The sequence below is a fragment of the Phodopus roborovskii genome, unplaced genomic scaffold (genome assembly GCF_943737965.1).
Source record: "Phodopus roborovskii unplaced genomic scaffold, PHOROB, whole genome shotgun sequence".
NCBI lineage: Eukaryota > Metazoa > Chordata > Mammalia > Rodentia > Cricetidae > Phodopus > Phodopus roborovskii.
In genome coordinates this window covers 30,601,354-30,620,655 of record NW_026126409.1, presented here as the reverse complement: position 1 = coordinate 30,620,655, position 19,302 = coordinate 30,601,354, and the positions used below count along the sequence as shown (strand labels likewise).

At 40.6% G+C, this 19,302-nt stretch overlaps 1 protein-coding gene across 2 annotated transcripts in view; it reads left to right on the top strand.

Annotated features, from left to right (window-relative positions):
• The window catches only part of Dlc1 (DLC1 Rho GTPase activating protein), a 355,052-nt gene that overhangs the window by 186,793 nt on the left and 148,957 nt on the right, over positions 1-19,302 (top strand). The window contains exon 1 of one of the 2 annotated variants that reach the window (XM_051182278.1): positions 2,473-2,711. The exons of the other annotated variant lie outside the window; for it this stretch is intronic. Within the exon in view, the coding sequence (XP_051038235.1) occupies positions 2,573-2,711 (139 nt within the window). The 5' untranslated portion in view covers positions 2,473-2,572. Of the gene's footprint in view, positions 1-2,472; positions 2,712-19,302 lie in introns of those variants that run through there. 2 annotated transcript variants of the gene reach the window in all.

Genomic DNA, 19,302 nt, shown 5'->3' with positions numbered 1-19,302 from the left:
ATCCATTTGTGTTTCATCCTTTGAGAATTCTCTGTTCAGTTCTATACTCCATTTTTAATTGGGTTAATTCATTTTTGTGACACTGTTTCTTTAGTTCTTTATATATTCTAGAGACAACTCCCTGTAAAATGCATAACTGGTGAAGACTTTCTCGTTCTGTAGACTGCTACTTTGCTCAAATGATGGTGTTCTTTGCTGTATAGAAACTTTTTAGCTTCATGAAGCTCCATTTGTTGGTCTTGATGCCTGCACTATCAGGGTCCATTCAGAAAGTCCTTTCTTCTGCCAATAAGTTCAAGCCTATTACCCACTTTCTCTCCTGTCAGATTCAGAGTACCTGGTCTTACATTGAGGCCCTTGATCTATTTGAAGTTGAGTTCTGTGCAGGGTGATAGATGTGGATATATTTTCATTCCTCTACGTGAAGCCATCTAGTTAGACCAGCACCTTTTGTTGAAGATACTATCTTCTCTCCAGCCTGTGTTTTTTGGCTTCTTTGTCGACAGTCAGGTGTGTATAAGTATGTAGAGTTATGTCCAGGTCTCCAATTCTATTCCATTGATCATTGTGTCTGTTTGTGGGCCAAACCCATGCTGGTTTTATTACTGTAGCTCTGCAATATGCTGGGATTTAGTGATTTGTTCTAAAATGGAACCATCAAGTAAATAGGTGAAAGCTTTGGGGGCAGAGGTTTATTTGCTTTTTTTTGTTTGTTTGTTTGTTTGTTTTTGTTTTGTTTTGTTTTGTTTTCCTTTTCCCCAGTTCCATGGCAACTGAGCCTATGGCCTCATACTTTCCAGGCTTAGAGGTCTGTTATTCAGCAGTTAGGAGTTTAGAGCCTAAACTATATTAGTGCCTCCAAATGCATGCCTAGTTCAGTGAAAAGTTATAGAACCAAGCACTGAGAAGAACATTCATAATTGCCAAGCTATGGATTAGAAGTAATCTGAGGTTGCTCCCCCAAGAATGAGTAAGTGTTGGGGCCTTGAACATCAGTGAGATGGAAGGACTTTGAAGTGCTTGGGCCTAGTGGGAGCTGAGGTGTCTGAATGGGCTGATGTTGGGTTGAATTGACTCACATGGGATTCAGAATGAGTCCTATCAAGACTAATAGTTGTAGAAGTGAACTTGACCCCAGGTCTCTCTCTCTCTCCCTTCCTGTCTGGTGCAGAGATCTCTTCCTTCCTCACACATTACTACAATGATTGCCACGTGCTATCAGGCTCTCAGGAAAGGCTGACCTAATACGGCCACTTGAAAGTCTCCTTAAAAATCGCAAGCTGCATAAGCCTCTGTGTAACTATGCAGCCTTCAGTATTTCATTACATCAAAACAGACCAGTGTAGGTGCCCTTCAAGCATTAACAAGTTGGGCACAGTAAATCTTAGGACACATGTGTTGTTAAAATGCTGTAGTAACTACTGTTAATTACAACTTCTGAGCAGTCTTATTTGTATGCATGCTGTTTATGTACGACTAAGTTGTAAATGGTGTGTTCAAAAGTGGATACACATAGAACTGTAAAGCCGCAGGATACCAGGGTGGGTTAAAATGCCTTCTTGACTCAAAGCAGCTACAGTACCAATTAGCATTCACACAGCACCTGACCATTTATTTGCACGCTATGCTTCTAAAGTCATTTCATCTTGCAAAAGTTGTAGACTGGCCCTTTGATATTGTTTCATGCCAGTGCTAGGCTTGCCTGCCAAACCATGAACATTACATTGTGGAAACTGCGACAGTGAAAAAGGAGATACAAGTCAGAAAACCTACCAAACTCATTGGCATAGATGTTTGGCACTTTTGAAACACAATAACAAATCTTGTAAAAAGAATAAGCAATCGCCTCATATTTCATTCCCAAAACTGTACAACAACGGCCTAGGACTTATTTAAAAAAAAAAAAAAAAAAAAAAAAAAAAAAAAAAAAAACCTTTTGAGATGGGTATTTGATGTATAACCAATAATCAGTTTGCTTACCGGGAAAGGTAGGGTGGTGAAACCTGGTTGTGTTTGAATCTAATTTTGAGGCGAAGCCTGGGCTTATCCGAATAAACCACTGACTGTCAAGGAATGGCATGGAGAGGAAATATGGGGAGCTAGTGAATATTTTATTTTAAAAACTCAGGCTACAGTTTCAGAAACAGTGCAGCCTTGTCTGCTTTACTGCATAACCACAACTTTAAAGTGAGCATTGTTATCACAACCAGCCGGCTTTAAAACCTGGGGTCAGGAAGATCAATCGCTGCCATGATGAAAAGGGACCTGGGTGACACTGCTACCTGCTCTGCTCTCTGCTCTGTCACTCGGAAGAAGCAGCTGGCATCTTCAGGAAGCGGCACCGCATAGTGAGCGAGGTGATTGGGTTACACTGGGCGCATCCAGATAGCGGGCTCGGGAGCAGCTGGCCCTAAGCCTTTCCAGATGTGGCCGCGGCGCGCGCTGGGCTGTGGGCCAGGAGGCTGCCTGCAGCCGCGTCCCGAGGCAGCAGCGCCAGCCGCAATGCCTGTGTCCTGAGCGCCCAGGAGGAACGAGGGTCCCAGGGGTTCTGCCCGAAGTCACTGGCGGGTGGATGGGGGACCCCGAGGACCACGTGATGGCTCGGCCCCTGCGAGCCCCGCTGCGGAGGTCCTTCAGCGACCACATCAGGGACTCCACCGCCAGGGCGCTGGATGCTATCTGGAAAAACACCAGAGAGCGAAGGCTGGCAGGTGAGGGGCATGGAGGGAATTAACCAGGAAGCCTTTGAATGCACAGACTCTGTAATTAACTCGTGAAATTAACTAGCTCATCAGTTGGAATATAGAAGTCTCTGGTCTTCAATGTTTCGGGGGTGGGGGTGTTTCTTTTTCTTTTATTGCCTCTTGTTATTGGTCTGATTGTTTCCAGCTAAGGCTTTGGGCTTTTTTTTTTTTTTAACCTTGAAAAGAAAAGCAAGGTCCTTTGGAGTGTCAGGAAATCAGTGGCGGAGATGACAAACTGCAGGCAGTAGCCCTGAGCTCTGCAGAGCTGTTGGTCCAGGGTCAATCTTCCCAGCAGGTCTGGCCTGAGGTGGCCTGGGCCTGACTGGCACAGGCCAAGGCCCTGGCAGGGTGTGGGTTAGTGGGAGTCCCGCCCAACATCAGTCAGCTGGTATTCCCTCCAGCCTAAACTCTGAGTGCCAAGAGGGTATCAGATATGCCAGAAGCAGCCATTTGAGATGCAATAAAAACATCCATACATTGGTGCAATTCAAATGTTCCAGGACTCGTGTGACAGGCGCCAAATGTGGCAGGGCTGTGTTTGAAGGACTCCAATGAGAAAAAACGGAGGTCCACTTAATTCCGGATAGGAAGAATATTCTGACAGTAGATAGCATCTCACTGTGGTGGGGTGTGACCCTGGGAGGAGAGCCCTATCCAACAACAGCCTTCTGGTGCTCCTTGTTGATGCCCTGAGCACACTTTACTCAGCCATCCACGTGGAGGGGTCAAAGAGTATGTTTTCTCGACTTTTGTTGTTGTTGTGTTGTTAATCCATTTGTTTTTCGAATAATGGATAAACTTCAGGAATTATTAACTGTCTCCAAAGGTTGATCCAGGTTTCTGGGCCATGTTGTTGACAAAGGTTATTTGATATCAAGTAATTGTCTGGACAGGACTTGCAGAGGGTGAATTTAAGGTGTGAGAATGCGATAAAGTAGATTATGAAGATAAACATGAAAGTTTCATACCTTGGCAGGCTGAGATTCTTGGAATGACTGTGACTTGTTTATTTCCTTTGAGACAAGGTCTCACTCTGTATCCCAGGCTGGCCTTTACCTCTCCAGTGCTGAGGTTACAGGTGTGAACCACCGTACACTTTTGGTTGTGAGCCTAGCCATTAATGATTGAGCCATCTCTCCAGCCCAAGCACCATATAATAAACAAAAAGTTTTTCTCTGTTCATCTAAATAATACAGGAAGAGGATGAACAATATTAAATTTAACCCTAATGCAGGGTACAGAAAACAAATTACTTTAAATTTTACCATGTTATTACTGCTTGAAAACAAAATGTGATGTCATGATTAAAGCAATGAGACTTCCCAAATTATCCAATGCAACTTGCGGTTGACCAGAGGAAGCTAAGGGCATAAGATATACAAGATACCTAACCAGAATTGGTTGACCTAAAAAAAGAAAAAAGAAAAAAAAAAAAAGAACTATTTCTTCATTATCATAACATTTCTTATTACTAATATAACAATGTTTGATTATGGTTTGCTGTTCTAGCTTGAACTTTTTAGGCTAATTGAAACATTACCATTTCCCTGGGTTTCCTCTTTGATTTTCATAAAATCTAGAGTTTGACAGCTGAGGACAGCTGAGAATGAGAAAATAATGAGTGTTATGACTTGAAAGTCCTGTGTCCTTCACAGTTTTGTTGTTGTTTTTGTTATGTATTAATAGTCTATTTGTAGAGTCCAAATGCAGGAGCCAATACAAAGTCATTAATAGAAACCACCTGGAGAACAGTCATTGCTTTTGATGTGTGACGAAAGTGAAGCCTTCCCATAGTCCTGGCAGCAAATAGGATGTTGCTACTCCCATCGCACAGAAGGAATTCTCCACGTTATTTGGCTCCTCAAGCATAGACACACGCTAGGATGTTTATGTAGTGGAGAATATGGACGACAATTGATGCGGATTTCTGGGGACGTGGACACTGTTTCGTACTCCCTGGCCCTTGGCTCATGGCTGACACTGTCAGTGATTATAAATTGGAGATTGATCTGTTGCAACCCTCAGTCTTGCTCACCCCACCCCCTCCCTTCCAAGCATGTCTGCCCTTAGCCCTCCCACTGACCAAAACACTAAACCATAGCTGTTGAGAGTTCAAGGAGATTCACTTTTCTGAATAGCAGAGACAATGGTTTTTATATGACAACCCCACTTGGCCTTCCCTTGTAGAAGGGAGGGTGATGGAAAACTTCCCACATCCCTCTTCACTGTGAAACAAATGAGGTGACACATATGGGGAATTGGAAGCATCTAGTGGAAAGTGCTTCTGCTCATAGTGGCTGGAATGCTCCTGCCCTGAGGCTGATGGCCCCAGTGACTTGTACCTGGCTTCTCAACAACCAGTGACTTTGGCTGCATCTACCCAGGCAGAGTTTGGTCATGGGATGAAGTCTTAAACTTTCTTTTTAGATTATCTCTGTCTCTCCCATGTCTTGTCCAGTCTTTCTCTCTCCACCCCCATAATTTAATGGTGCCCTATTTATGATACCCTAAATTATGCCATGTACAAAACCTGTCATTTACTCTCCACCATTTTTAAGGATCTGCGTTCTTATTTAAACAAACTACAGAGCTGCCACTAGGAAAAGGCCACCCAGTTGTGAGAAATAACAGGATGGATGGTCTTAATTTCACCCACTTCTATCTGTGCCCTTCTCTATGCCCAGTCACAATCCTCAAGAGTTTCTCTTACTCATGTCCCCAGCCTCTGGGCTCATTGTCTTCTTTTTTAAGAGCAGATTGTGTCACTAAGTGTTCACTGAGTGGGAACTTGAGGACAATTGTGATTGATAGCTGGGGCACACAGCCGTACTGGGCTGAGTAGCTTTCCGTTCTTATATCTCTAAGTCTAAGTTTCTCACATATAACAGTCTACGCCTTGCACCCCTTGAGTTGCTCACTCATCTCCCTCTCACTTGTACCTGAACATCTTGGCATCAAAGTGCATTTCATTCCCCAAAGCCAGTTGCCTCATAATTGTTTCCCACAAGGCTTCTTGGCCTTTTGCTAAGGTGAATCACAATAGGATAATGATAAAGCCTATGGCTCACTCCTCAAAATATTTACAAATGTTTACATAAAATATAGAGAATTATAAAGGAAACAAATTATAATGAGACATACCTATAGAAATGTTCAGACCACACAATGGTAATTTAGTAACTTAATATGAACTAATTATATGATGCTTTTAAAATATACGTATACATTAAAGGCATTTTCAGAGGCCCAAGCATACAAACTGCTCTGGCTTAGCTTCATTAAGAACTAACTGTGTTTGCTCTCCTGATCTTTAACTTAGCTCATTGTCACTAACCAGCATAAAAAGAAAGTCTAAGATGCAATGGCTATTGCTAAGTGGCCAGAGTAGCATGCCTGCAACTTTACTGTTTGGTTACTAAAGGATTGTAATGCCCAGAGGTGTTCAGTAGTTGGCCATTGAGGTCATATGAACATCTATGGACAGAAAAAAAGGAATGCCAATTATATGTTATCAGAGTGAGCTCAGATCCATATAACTGCCGAGAAGGGGTAGATATAGATAGTTGGTGATATGTGTAATAGTGCTGTGTGATAAGGAAAAGCTTAGTTTTTGTTGGTAACAAGGCCTCAGGGACATCTATTAACCCCATAAGAGGAAAGCAACCTCATCTACATTCATGATTGTGGAAACTGCTAAATAGAGTTTTAAGAAATTGATGTTTTTTTTCCCCTGCCCAATATTCTGAATCCTTTGACTCTATCTATAGACTATAAACTAAAAATACATTTAGTGCTTACTGTGGTTTTCAATGCTCTTGACCCAGTGAGGTATCAAGGGCTCTAGCTTCAATGAAGGGCACCCTAAACATTAACTCTGGTCATTGTGATACCAGGCTCTCCTAGTGAACTAGCTATAGAGTGATGTATATTGGACAAACTTCTACAAGCCAGTTAAGACAACTCTAAAGAACAATAAAAACACATTAAAATTAGAGGTAGAATTTATTTAAAGGAATGAAAGTAAAGCAATTCCAGACTCAGAATGTGCAATAACTACCTTCAGCATGGAAAGAAGAATTGATGAGTTAAAAAAAAGGGGGGGATCTATTATAGTTTTAAAAAGATCTAAGAAAGTGAAATAGACAATATAAAAACACAGATTGGGAAAATGAAATCCAGTGTTTCTATTAACAGCATGATATCCTGATATCTAAGGGGGAAATCTAAGTGTCTTGAATGTTGAGATATAAGGCAGGGTACTATCTCCACAGCTAAGGACCTAAGGAAGAAAAAAGGTTCATTGACTATGAAGCAAGAAAATTTAGGCAAATTTCAGTCTGGATGAGCTTCAGTTGACATAAAACAAGTCATTGTGTGTGTACATTGGATTGGACCCCTGAAGTATTTTATTGTGTGTTTATTATCATATGTCTTTTGGGAAAGAAATTCCTGCATTTCAGATGACTGGGTCTGTAATAAGCCACCAACGTGAGTGCCTGGCCTGATTTGCAGTGTGCTTGTTCTCAAGGATTCTGGCCCCATTCCAATGAAGGGCAACCACAAACATTGACTCTGCGAGCTGCTCTATGCTCCCTTGGTTCACAGTGAAAAGCAAGTAAAGGCACATGGAATGCCTTTTAACCAGGAATGAGGTATGCCTCAAAATATGCAGTAAACAAAGACAGCCCTCCTCAGACTTTTAAAGAGAGACAAACAACCATTAGGGATGCTCCATGAGCTACTGTGATGTGAGCGGACAGCCCCTGAATTTACTATTTTGATAAAGCGAGAATGAGTCAGTGTCAAGGGTGCCTTTGATGTATGATAGCGTGGGGACTGAGGTTGCAGCTGTGCCTCAGACTGCCTAAGTTAAGAGTGTGGCTCTTCAAAGATCATATGAACTCAGAGACAGAAACAGCGAGCACGGGGCCCACGTGGTTCTGCACCAGGTCCTCTGCATTTTTATTACAGCTCTCAGCATAGTGTTTTTATGAGGTTCCTGACTGTGTGAGCCACTAGGTCTCTGATTCTTGTGTCTTTTCTTTGGACTCTCCTCCTCGGTTAGCTTGTCTTGTCCAACTTCCATATGACAGTTTTCCTTTTATATTATTACATTTTATTTCATCGTGTTTTGTTGTTATCTCTTAGAAGCCTGTTCTTTTTCTAATGAGAGACAGAAAGGGAATGAAACTGGAAAGGAGGGGAAGTGGAGAAGAACTTGGAGGAGGAGACGGAGGGGAAACAGTTAATCAAGATATATTGTATGAGAAAATAATTGGTTTTTAATAAGAGGGGAAAATTAAAAAAAAAAAAGTATGGCTCTTGCACTAGGTAACAATGGACAAAACACACACAAAGGATGATAACAGTACCTGCATCATAATATACAGTTAAGAGTTAAGTGAGCTGCTATCAGACATGTGCAGAGGAGCCTTTGGCATACTAGAAAGCACAGCCTTGTTTTTGTTATTATCATGCCCACCTTCCTTTTCTTTACGTCCTATTTCTTGAGGAGTTCTGCTCTCATAGCACATCATCACAATAATCTGCCTAGGGCTTTGGAGCAGAGGTAGCTCAATCGGTCCAGAACATATAAAAATTCAATGGTAAAGGAGTTTATTTCTATACCAAAACAGCCAAAGACCTAAAGGAAGTGAGGTTTTTTGTTTGTTTGTTTGTTTGTTTGTTTGTTTTTGTTTTTTGTGTTTTTTTTGTTTTTTGTTTTTTTGTTTGTTTGTTTTTTTTTTTTTTTTTTTTTGAAGAGACCTTTGTGAACTCCCAAAGGAAGTGACCAGAATAACTGTTCTGTACACTAAGGAAGAAATCAGCCTTGCATGTAGGTTTGTCACACTTGGATGGGCAATCTCTGGACATCTTCCCAGGCAAGCTGGAACCTGCTTTGCACACTGCTATCTGGATGGAGCCAAACATGTCAAAGAGCCACAGTGCCAGCAAGCCTAGAGTTTCAAGCCTGTGGTTCCACTCTGGTGAGGGAAATGGTGCTAAGTGTCAAGGCCAGCATTTGAAAGGGCTTGTCCTGCATAGATGGCTCTCTGGAGCAAAACAGCTGTAACCTTATTTGGTGAAAGTGGTTTGCATGGGTGGAATTCCCATTTGCCAAAGGCCTGTGCAGTTGGAATAACACCTTGGTAAGAAGGATATATGTATAGCTGTGCTATGCGGCAAAAACTTGATTTAAAAGAACATTCCTCTGTAAGCTCCCTGCTCCGGAGGAATGATTTCGGTGGAGATTGAAGATAAGCATAAATGTTGTTCAATTTCTGGTTCGGTCACTTACTCACTTTTCTTTTTCCTTTTTTTTTTAATTTAAATTTGAAAGAAGGTTGTTTTACATGTCAATCCTAGTTCCCTCTCTCTCCCATCCTCCTGTATCACCCCAACCAACCCCAGCCCATCATCTTTCTGCTCCCCAGAGAGGGTGAGGCCTTCCATGGGGAGTCTTCAAAGTCTGTCATGTCATTTGGAGCAGGGCCTAGGCCCTCCCTCGTGTGTCTAGGCTGAGAGAGTATCCCTCTATGTGGAATGGGCTCCCAAAGTCCATTCATATACTAGGGATAAATACTGACCCATTACCCAGTCCTCCTAATTAATTAATTCTCACATTCAGGGGATCTGGGTCAATTCTATGGTGGTTTCCCAGCTATTAGACTGGAGTCCATGAGCTCCCCCTTGTTCAGGGTAGCTAACTCTGTGGGTTTCTCCAGCCTGGTCTTGACCCCTTTGCTCATCACTGCTCCCTCTCTGTAACTGGATTCCAGGAGTTGGGCTCAGTGCTTAGCTGTAGGTGTCTGCTTCTGCTTCCATCAGCTCACTTCAGTCTGAAAGAAGGAGGAGCCACCACCCACATGGTATGAGCTAGAGTCCTGTGTTACAAAGAGGCTCATATTGATTGGTCCCTCAGTACTCTTCCCTGTGAGTCATCAATAAGCACTGAGATTTTCAAGTGCTTGCCTGGAACTATTGATGAAGACATAATCATAATACAGGGCAGACTTACTCCTCTTCCATCGTGTTCAGACTCATGATGTGGTACAACAGCTGCTCTTCTCAGCTCAAGTCTAAACACTGGATCCACTGTGACTGTGAATCAAAAGTGGTGGCTGCCAGCAGGTGCTGCCATCATTTGCATGCATCGCATGGGCACCTACTAAGTGCCAGGTCTATACTAAAAGGTCTGGAGTGATTTTCTCATTTCATGTTCAAAGTCATCCTGAGAAGTAAATATTAGCATTTTAGTCTCCTTTAAATGAAAGGACTTGGGGAGATATGCTAACCATGCATTCATGAGTTTCATAGACAAAGTCTAGGAATCCCCAAAGCTGTCAATTATCTTTAATCCATTTTACAAAGATTTATTGGGTATCTAGTGTATACCAAACACTACCCTGGACACGGAATGGCAAACAAAAGACAGACAGAATCCTTGTCTTCTTGTCATAGGTATGACAACTGCCTGTAGACTCAAAGAGAACACAGCCTAAGTCTAGTAAACTTTATTTTACTAAGGTAGAATTGAAGGTGAGCTCCAAGCTTCAAGAGATGCCTGACGCTCTCACCACTGATGGGCTCTTTAAACTTCCATCATCGGAGATGTGGGAAAAGACACACTTGTAAGGGGCTGAATCAGCAAGATGTAGAGGTAGCTTTGAAAAGCATGTACTAACCTGCTGCTTTCACCGTATGAGCTGCACCTTGCAAACTGCTGACTTAGGAGAAAAACTGCAAGTAAGGAGGTCTGCTGCCACACTCTGCGACTCTTGGTCCTGGAAACCAGGCTGGGATGACAAAGAAATGAAGAAAGGCCAGACACAGGGGCACACAGAGAAAATCTGGGGTAGGGTGAGCTGTGCTTGCTCCAATGGAAGGCACCAGTTGTGCAGCAACCTGGAACCATAGCATGTCTGTTTGATCTGCCTTAATGGAGGAGACAGGTTCATTAGATATAGCTAAGTGTGGAGGCAGAGCTGTGGTGTAGGTGAATGTGAAGGCAGGTATCTCAGGAGGGGGGTCTCTATCATGGAGCAATTTCAGGCTAAAGTTATCCCAGAGTAGAAACTGTGGTTGATACTTTGACAGTATATGACTGTCCAAATTTGCATTTGGGCTAGAAGAAGCTTTGCCATTCTCTTAGCCATACCCTTGGAAGGACTTGTCCCTCCTATAGGTCTCAGGCATTGGAGTCTTTGATATAGCTGTGCTTGTTATAAGCAACACACACTCAGGACTCCATCCACCTCTTACACATCCTTGACTTCCTTGATTCTTCACAGCCTAGCATAAATATAAAGGTTGAAGAACTCCAGTCTAATCTGGCCTGCAGGACTCTTTGGGGCAAGATCCCTTCCTGAACAGAGCATAGCCTGTAGAAATGAATAAATAAGAGAGGCTGTCTGGTTCATCCACAGAAGCAAGAGAAATCCTCTCGACAGATAAAGGTCAAGCCTTGTAGTATATCTTTACTGGTAACTGGCATTTCTCCTATTTAAAGGAGAAAAGGGCTTACTTCCAAAATGCTAGGTCATATTTTTAATTATTTAAAAAAATATGAGATGTTGACCTCTTTTTCAAAATTAAGTGACAAAAATGTAAAATATGTCATGATCTAAAACTGGGTGTTCTTGGCTGCTTTAGAAATCAAAATGGACTAAAATTAGAAGTTATGCTTTTAATAATTCAGTTTACATACACAGTTATACTCTGTCTTCAGCATGCATAATCTATACGACTGAAATGGGGTGGCCTGAATAATTTGAGATCCCACAGAAATTCTCAAAGACCCAACCTGGAAGTCAAGACTCCTTTTTGTCTAATAACTTTAAAATATATTTTTTATTTAGATTTTTAAGAGATAGGAAAAAATAGGGCTAAATGTATTATATTTAAAATATAGTGTTATTGTTATGTTATTTAATGTTTCTGTAGTTGTCAACTTGATGAAAGCTAAAGTCACTTAGGAAGAATCTTGGTGAGGGGCTATCCACATTGAGTCAGTCTACAGGGGTTGTCTTAAGCTAATCTACGTGGAAGTCCCATCCTACTTTGAGTAGCTCCATTCCCTAGGCTGGGGGTCCTGCACTGTGTATGAGTTGAGAAATTGAACTGAGCATGAACAAGTGAACTGGTAGCCATTCTTTTCTCTTCGCTAATGATTGCAAGTGTGATGTGACTAGCTATTTGAAGTTCCTGCCGTAACTTTACTACACTAATTGATTTTGGTAATCATGGTCTACTCAATGCAGGTATCCATTATGTCAATGTGAAAATAACCAAAGGATATGGGAATTTGTACTGATATTGCTATCACCAACTTTCCCAGTTGATTAAGACATCTGGATGTGGAAAAGACATTCAAGTATTGGGCCTTACTTTATATTGGAGGTGATTTTTACTATTGTATCCCAAGCAATCTTATTATTATTGCTTATTATCACTTGGAAGAAAGGGTAAAAGATACAAATAAAAGAAAATAAGACCCTCCCTAGTGACCTATTGGCTGTTAATGGATACCTGGGTATCATTGTCTTCTCCTACTAGGGAGTCCACCATGCTCAAATGGATTCATGCCTGTGACCTTTTTTTTAAATCAGTAGGCTACAAACAAAACAAAAAGGCATGGACATGGGAAAGAAATTTGTAGGGAGGTGGAGGAATTGGCAGAGGTGGGAGAGAGATAAAGAGGGTTGAGTAAGACAAATTGAAATGTATTGCATGTACTATGAGGTGGTTAGAGAATAAGCTTAATTAAAAAAATTAAAATAGCAAATTTTAAGGCTGAACATTTTATCTTCAAAGAACAGGTATAAGAACAAAATAAAGAATATGGATAATATAGTAAATGAATAATAAGGTATTCACTCAAGAGAATATTGATCACATACCATACATTCAAGCAGACATTTGTTATATGCTAAACACTCAAGAGGATATTGAGTACAGTCAAGAAGACACTGTATAGTGGAGAAGGCAGACAAGACACCCACTGAAGCAGAGGGTACAAATGGGGGTTATTCTGCCACATGGGAACTACCTTTATCATTTCATATCACCTAATAGTGAGTGTGCACCTGGCCATAGACATTATGGCAGGTGACAGAAATGAGACGGAGATAAATGAAAGGTCATCTCTTGGCTCCAGTAGCTGTGCATCTACCTGAGAGCAAAAACCAATCTATATAGAAAAAGGGCTGAGAAGCATGCTTTGACAGCTAGAGGAAGGTGCTTGCTAAGTCTGGCCCACTAATTCTTCTGTTTCTCCTTCACCCTCACTCCCCTGCTCACTTCCTTCTTTCATCTTTTCCTCTCTTTCTTTTTTCCTGCCTTTCTCTGCTGTGCTTATCCCTCTCTGGCCCTTCCTCCCCTTTTGCATCAGAAAGTTACCACTGGTCCAATTACATTTAAAAAAAATGGCATACATGCTGTTTCACACTTACTTGTATTTTGTCAGGGTCATGCTCCTTCTGCATGCTTATGAATTTTATTTATAGGAGCAAACTTCATTTTCACATAAACTTTAACATCACAGGGATCTCTTTCTCACTATTTTTTGTGAAAATAAAAACCACCAAATCATTGCAGAAAAGCCTCAATGAGAATGTGGCAGGTGTGTGTGTGTGTGTGTGTGTGTGTGTGTGTGTGTGTGTATGTGTGTGTGTGTGTGTTTGTGTGTGTGTGTGTGTGTGAGAGAGAGAGAGAGAGAGAGAGAGAGAACTCGGAAGTGATGTGGTCAGATAAATACAGTCATTGCAAACTACCCTGTGTTTTGACAGCAGCATTTATGTATTCATTCCATATTTCAGGGAATTCTCCCATTAGTTACTCAACTAACTGGTCAGTTTCCTCTTTCCATTGACTATATAATAAGGGTGTGTATAAACATATAAATATAGCATGCTTGAAGATGTATATGCATGTCTCTATAGGCATCTGGTACCCCTGTGGTTTTACTCTAGTATGACATGGGGAGCAATAAGACTTGCCTTTTTTGAGGCTGTACATTGACCCAAACCTTACATTCAATGTAAAGCAGATGTGTCCCATGTGTGTGCCATGGAAGTTTGACAGAGCCAGAACACAGAGAAGTTCCTTTTGATGATTCTTCCAACCTACTATGGCTCCCCATAACTTTTCAGTGAAAATAATCTTGGTGCTGATCCCAGAATAGGGACCAAGAGGTGTCTGTGCTTATCCTCTGTAGCAGGAATCTTAATCGTTTCCATCAAGAGAAACAATAAGTATGAGTTATCAGAGGCTAGGTGATAACTGGATCAGTAAAGAAGTTGCCAGCAAAGCATAAGGGTTTCATTTCAATCCCCAGCACCTATGTTGAAACAAAATGCTAGATGTGGGTGTGAAGCGTTGTAATCCCAGCACTGGGGAAACAGACACAGAGCTTTCTTAACAGCCTAGCCTAACCTGGGTCCCAGTGAGAGATTTTTACCTGCCCCCCCCAAAATGTAGATGGTTTCTGAGGAATGATACCAAGGCTAACCTCTGGCCTCTACACACTTGAGTGGATGTGTACATGTGTACATGTACACACGCGCACACACACACACGGAAATTAGAAACAATAAAAATCACATCAATATAGTGAAAACATTGAGTATTAATTTTTGATAAGTCTTAGTTAATGCCCCTGAATCTCCTGGTTCTGTGTTGGTCCTTTTGTCCCCAGGCAACTTCTTATCAACATGGCACATCTAAGCAATCACATATACACACATGCAAATGCCCCTCTAGGGTCAAATGACATCAAGGAATTTCTCTGCATAAAGACTAAAGGGTCTTGATTTACAGGATACTGGTGTAAAAGTCACGGCACAGCAGCTGGCCTTTGACAACCTGTAGTCAGGAAAACAGCACATTTTATGGAGTCTAGACTTTGTTTTATCTTGTAAATTTTTGGTGACATATTTAGCTTTTTTCAGACAACTCTCAAATTACTGAGTCAGCAGTCAGTATGGCTCAGTTTATCATGGCCCATCATCTTTAATCTGGTCTTGAATAGCAGGATGTTGTAGGTCTGGATTGAAGTGCGACCTTTGAATGTTTTCCATTCATGCCTGATTACTATATCCTAGAGGTCTAGACAGTGTTGTTGGTTTCTCACCAACACAAACATCTGGGGGAAAAAAGAGCTCTACTAGATGAGTAAGAGCATTGCTAATTCACCCGTATGATATTTTAAAATAAACTCTTAAATGAAACCCATCGCAGGTCCCAAAAAAGTAGCATCAAGCATATTGCTTTCCACTCTGATAAGATTGTCTGGACCATGGTTTTTTGCTGAGGAAAACAAGATTGAACATGCCATTTCAGACTGCAAAAGAGCATCATTTGTGCTCTTACAACAAACTACAATTTTACCTGGTGAATTCCAGCCAAGTGCACATTGACTCATGTGGGCCTTATTATTGGATGAGTGGACGACAGAGAGACTGAACTCACAGCAATGAGGGTTTTTGAAAATGACTAAACTTCCTAAATTTCTATTTCACGTGGAACTATTTTAACATTCTAAGATACATTCCTTGTATTAGAGCTGTGCAAAAGGCTTTTTCAATAAAGTGTATTTGTGAGTTTGTGTATGTGTGATGTGTACATGTGTGAGCAGAAATGGGTACCTATGTGTGGGAGTGCAGAGGGATGGTGGGGGTCTGGCTCTATGACCCTCCATCTTATTCCTTTAAGAAGGGTGTGTCGCTGAACCTGGTGCTAGGTTGGTAGCCCACAAACCCCAGCTAGGAGTTACAGGCCCATGTAAGCATTCTCAACTTTTATAAGGTTGCAGGGTTACTCATGTTTCCTCATATGTCTTCATGTTTCCATAGCAAGTACTCTAAACTACTAAGTCATCTCTGCAGGCCCTGCAGAGAGCTTTGGTAAGGGCTGAAACTCGTTAGAGTATTGTATCCTAAGGGAGAAGCTGGGTCCCTTTCCCTTATGCTAGAACTGTTGATCATATTCAGTTAACACCATACAAAACATGCCCACAGCAATGAACGCCAAGTAGGAGACTATGACTAGATAATATAACCACTCTAGAGTATGTGATTTACTAATGCCTTTGGTGTGCAAATTGCAGACACATAGAAGAATTAATTCTGAGAATATTGGAAATTGATCAACTGTACATTTAATAACTAATTCCAACAGTCTGTCCATGACACTTTTTTTCCCTTCCTCTTTTTTTTTTTCCTCAAGGAATAAAGTTTTAAAAGGGTTTCCCTCAGCTCTTCAGGGGTTATTTTTATTAATTCATGACTTAAAACTCAAGACTATGTTTCTTCCCAGAACATTTTAGCATAGCATAGTAATTGCACAACTCAAGATAAACACAGAGGCAAACTCCAGGAAAATGATGCCAGAGTAGTGCCTGAAAACTTAGAATGAATATATATATATATATATATATATTCCTTTTGCTCTGTTTAAGACAAGAGTATGTACCTCAAGGATTAGCCAGTACATACTCATAGGCTTGGAAGTGAGGAAAAATAAACATTTAATTTAAAAGAAAAGAAGGAAGGGAGAAGAGGGAAAGGGAAGGAAGAAAGAGAGAAAGAAAGAAAGAAAGAAAGAAAGAAAGAAAGAAAGAAAGAAAGAAAGAAAGAAAGAAAGAGGGGGAGGGGAGAGGAGAGGAGAGAAAAGGAAGGGAAGGGGAGGGAAAGGAAAGGAAGAAAAGAATGTAGTCTGGGGAAGAGAAGGTAGTGTGCTCTCTGCTGTCTTAGAGTCTGTGACAAACAGATCAAACCTGGGCACTCATCTTCACAGATGCCACCACACACATTCCGAACTCCCATTCTTGTGATGCCAGTTCACAGAAAATGTTTTCATGTCAGTGACCCTGAGCATGACTCCCATGCCGCTACATACACTGTTCTCAGAATGACCCTCTATAGCCTTCTACACTCATTAATCCCACCACTACCCACCTGCACAGCCCACCACTGTCATGTATCTTCTGCAACTATCTACTGGCATTTGTTTTCCCATGACACAAATACCAGTGGTTTGTAAGAACACCCACTATGAAAAGAAATTTCCAATGGCATAAAAGCCACAAAATAGTTACTTTTAGAACATTAAAATTTAAATGATATGGATAATATGATACCAACAATGTCAGATATATACACTTACATATATACATGTATGTGTATATACATATATACATAAAACTTTGCAAATAGATTATTTTGTGTCATATAGAATATTAAATTACTAATAAGGTTAAGTAAACACCACATAGATAAGGTTTTTAATTTAAATTTTTGAGAACTACATACATGAGTACTATTTATATTATTATTTCCACCCATCTTACTTCCCTGCAACTACTTCGATGTCCCCTGCTACTCTTTCAAATTTACCACCTCTCTTTTTTTAATTATTATTGTTACATACACACAAGAGCACATACATATCCACCAAACTTGGAAGCAGTACATTGGACTGAAGAGAATAAGCCACTGCAAGAGGTTACAGAAAAAGCTATAATTGCAGAAACACAAAATAAAACTAAGCTCACAAACAGAAAAAAAGAGAGCAATCAGCATATACCTGTCACTAGTAACTTTAAGTATTAATGTCTTCAACTCTGAACTCAAGAGACAGTTTAAGTGAATAGATCATGAATGAAGTTTTGAGTGAATGTTGTAAATAATGAATGAATGTGTCTCATTTAGTGTGGCTTCTTATTTGGTGGAAGCTAAAATGTAGCTAGATGTCTGTGTAAAGGAGATAACAAGCCTGAAGTTCACTTGTACCAAATCTAGACCTGTACTGGGGCCTAAGTACAACTAAGGTAGATGCTGAGTACAAATAATAAAAGTGAGTGTATTTGACAATTAGGAACAGTAAAAATATCTTTTTAGAGGTGACATCCTCACAGTGACTTATATTAAGAAATACTCACAAAAACACTTATTAAGAATATTTTCTGTCTGCCATAAAAATGCATGGAGACCAATGTTTTCACAAATGAATGGTATAAACCTGCCATAGGGAAAAACTATTTGAATGACATTGAAAAAGAATACTTACTTCTTGTCATGCCTGTAATCCCAGCACTCAGAAAGCTGACACATAAATATCACAAGTTGATAAATAGTGAGACTGACTAGAAGAAGAAAAGGAAAGAGAAGGAAAAGAAAGAGCAACCAATTCCTTAAATACTTACTAAGGAACCAAGTGGAAGAGACCATTAATTTGCAAAAATAAACAGACTATATTGTCTAGTGTATTAAATGATCAAGTGGCAACACTGCATATGTTTAGTACACATTAAAATCAAACATAGAACAGTGTCTCCATGTCTGAGTACTAGTGTGGGTTGATCATACCCCACCCCTCTTATTGCATGCTCCCCTTCTTTTGGGTCCTTCTCAGGCCCTTGTAACCTCTATCTCATCTTTAAAATGTACGGAGTTCCTTCAGTGGTGGATCTGCCACCAAATGTGATCAAGCCCCAGGATGACCTCTAGCACACACATTAGAATAATATGATGTCAAAAAAAGAAAAAGAAAAAGAAAAGAAAAAAGTCTGTGCATCTCAGCTTCTACAGAGAAAGATGCCCACCCAACTAATGACGGTTAATTCCATTTTGACAGGCACACTACAAGTGGACATCATGACCTCTGCTATTACATTCAACCATTAATTCTTCATCTGGCATTCTCCCTTCTCACCAGGTTGATTGGGAACAAAACACTTGGCAATGTCGTGAACACCTCAGAGAGCATCTTAACGACGCCTCACCTGCTCTCCTGGTTAATTTATAGTTCGCCTTGTTAAATGCCTTGGCTGAGTTGGCCATGTGTCATTTTACAATATAAAGTTTAGAAGAATACAGTTAAACAATTATCAACTTTCCCAATTCCAATGCCTTTATTATTTCTCATGAAAAATGTTTCCCTTGATTCTTTACATTTTTTCTGCTCTTTCAAATATAACCTATCTCTTCTTCAGTTCTCCTATTCTACTATTCTACTAAATACCAGAATCTAACCAGAAGAGGAGTCATCAAAGAACGTATAGAAAGAATTCTGTTGTCTTCTTTTAGAAATAGTTTGACTGGAATTTTTACTCAATTTTCTGATTTCTAATTCTTAACGGACCCCTAACACCAGTATGAGGCTCAGCTAAAAGCTATTCCTGTATTGTCACAAAATATGCAATAAACTTAGAGTCTGTTATTATCTTTGTCTCACAGATGAGGAAACATACCCAGAAAGGTTATGTCTCATGCCCCAAAATCACTTAACATGTCCAAAATTGAGCTCTTTGATTTTTCCCACAAAAAAGAAAAAAGATGTGTCTTTTTCTTTTTCATCTCAGTTCATGGGAGTAGCCTCTGGCTTGTCTCTCCTGTCATACCTTAAATTCCTTCCATCAGACAATAGTATCAGCCCTTCCTGCAGACACATCAACACTCTGGTCACTCGTCACCACCCTCACCACCACCAACCATGCCACCATCATCTTGCACCTGTATGTATTCTTACAGACTGCTCTTAGCTGGCTTCCTTCTTCAAG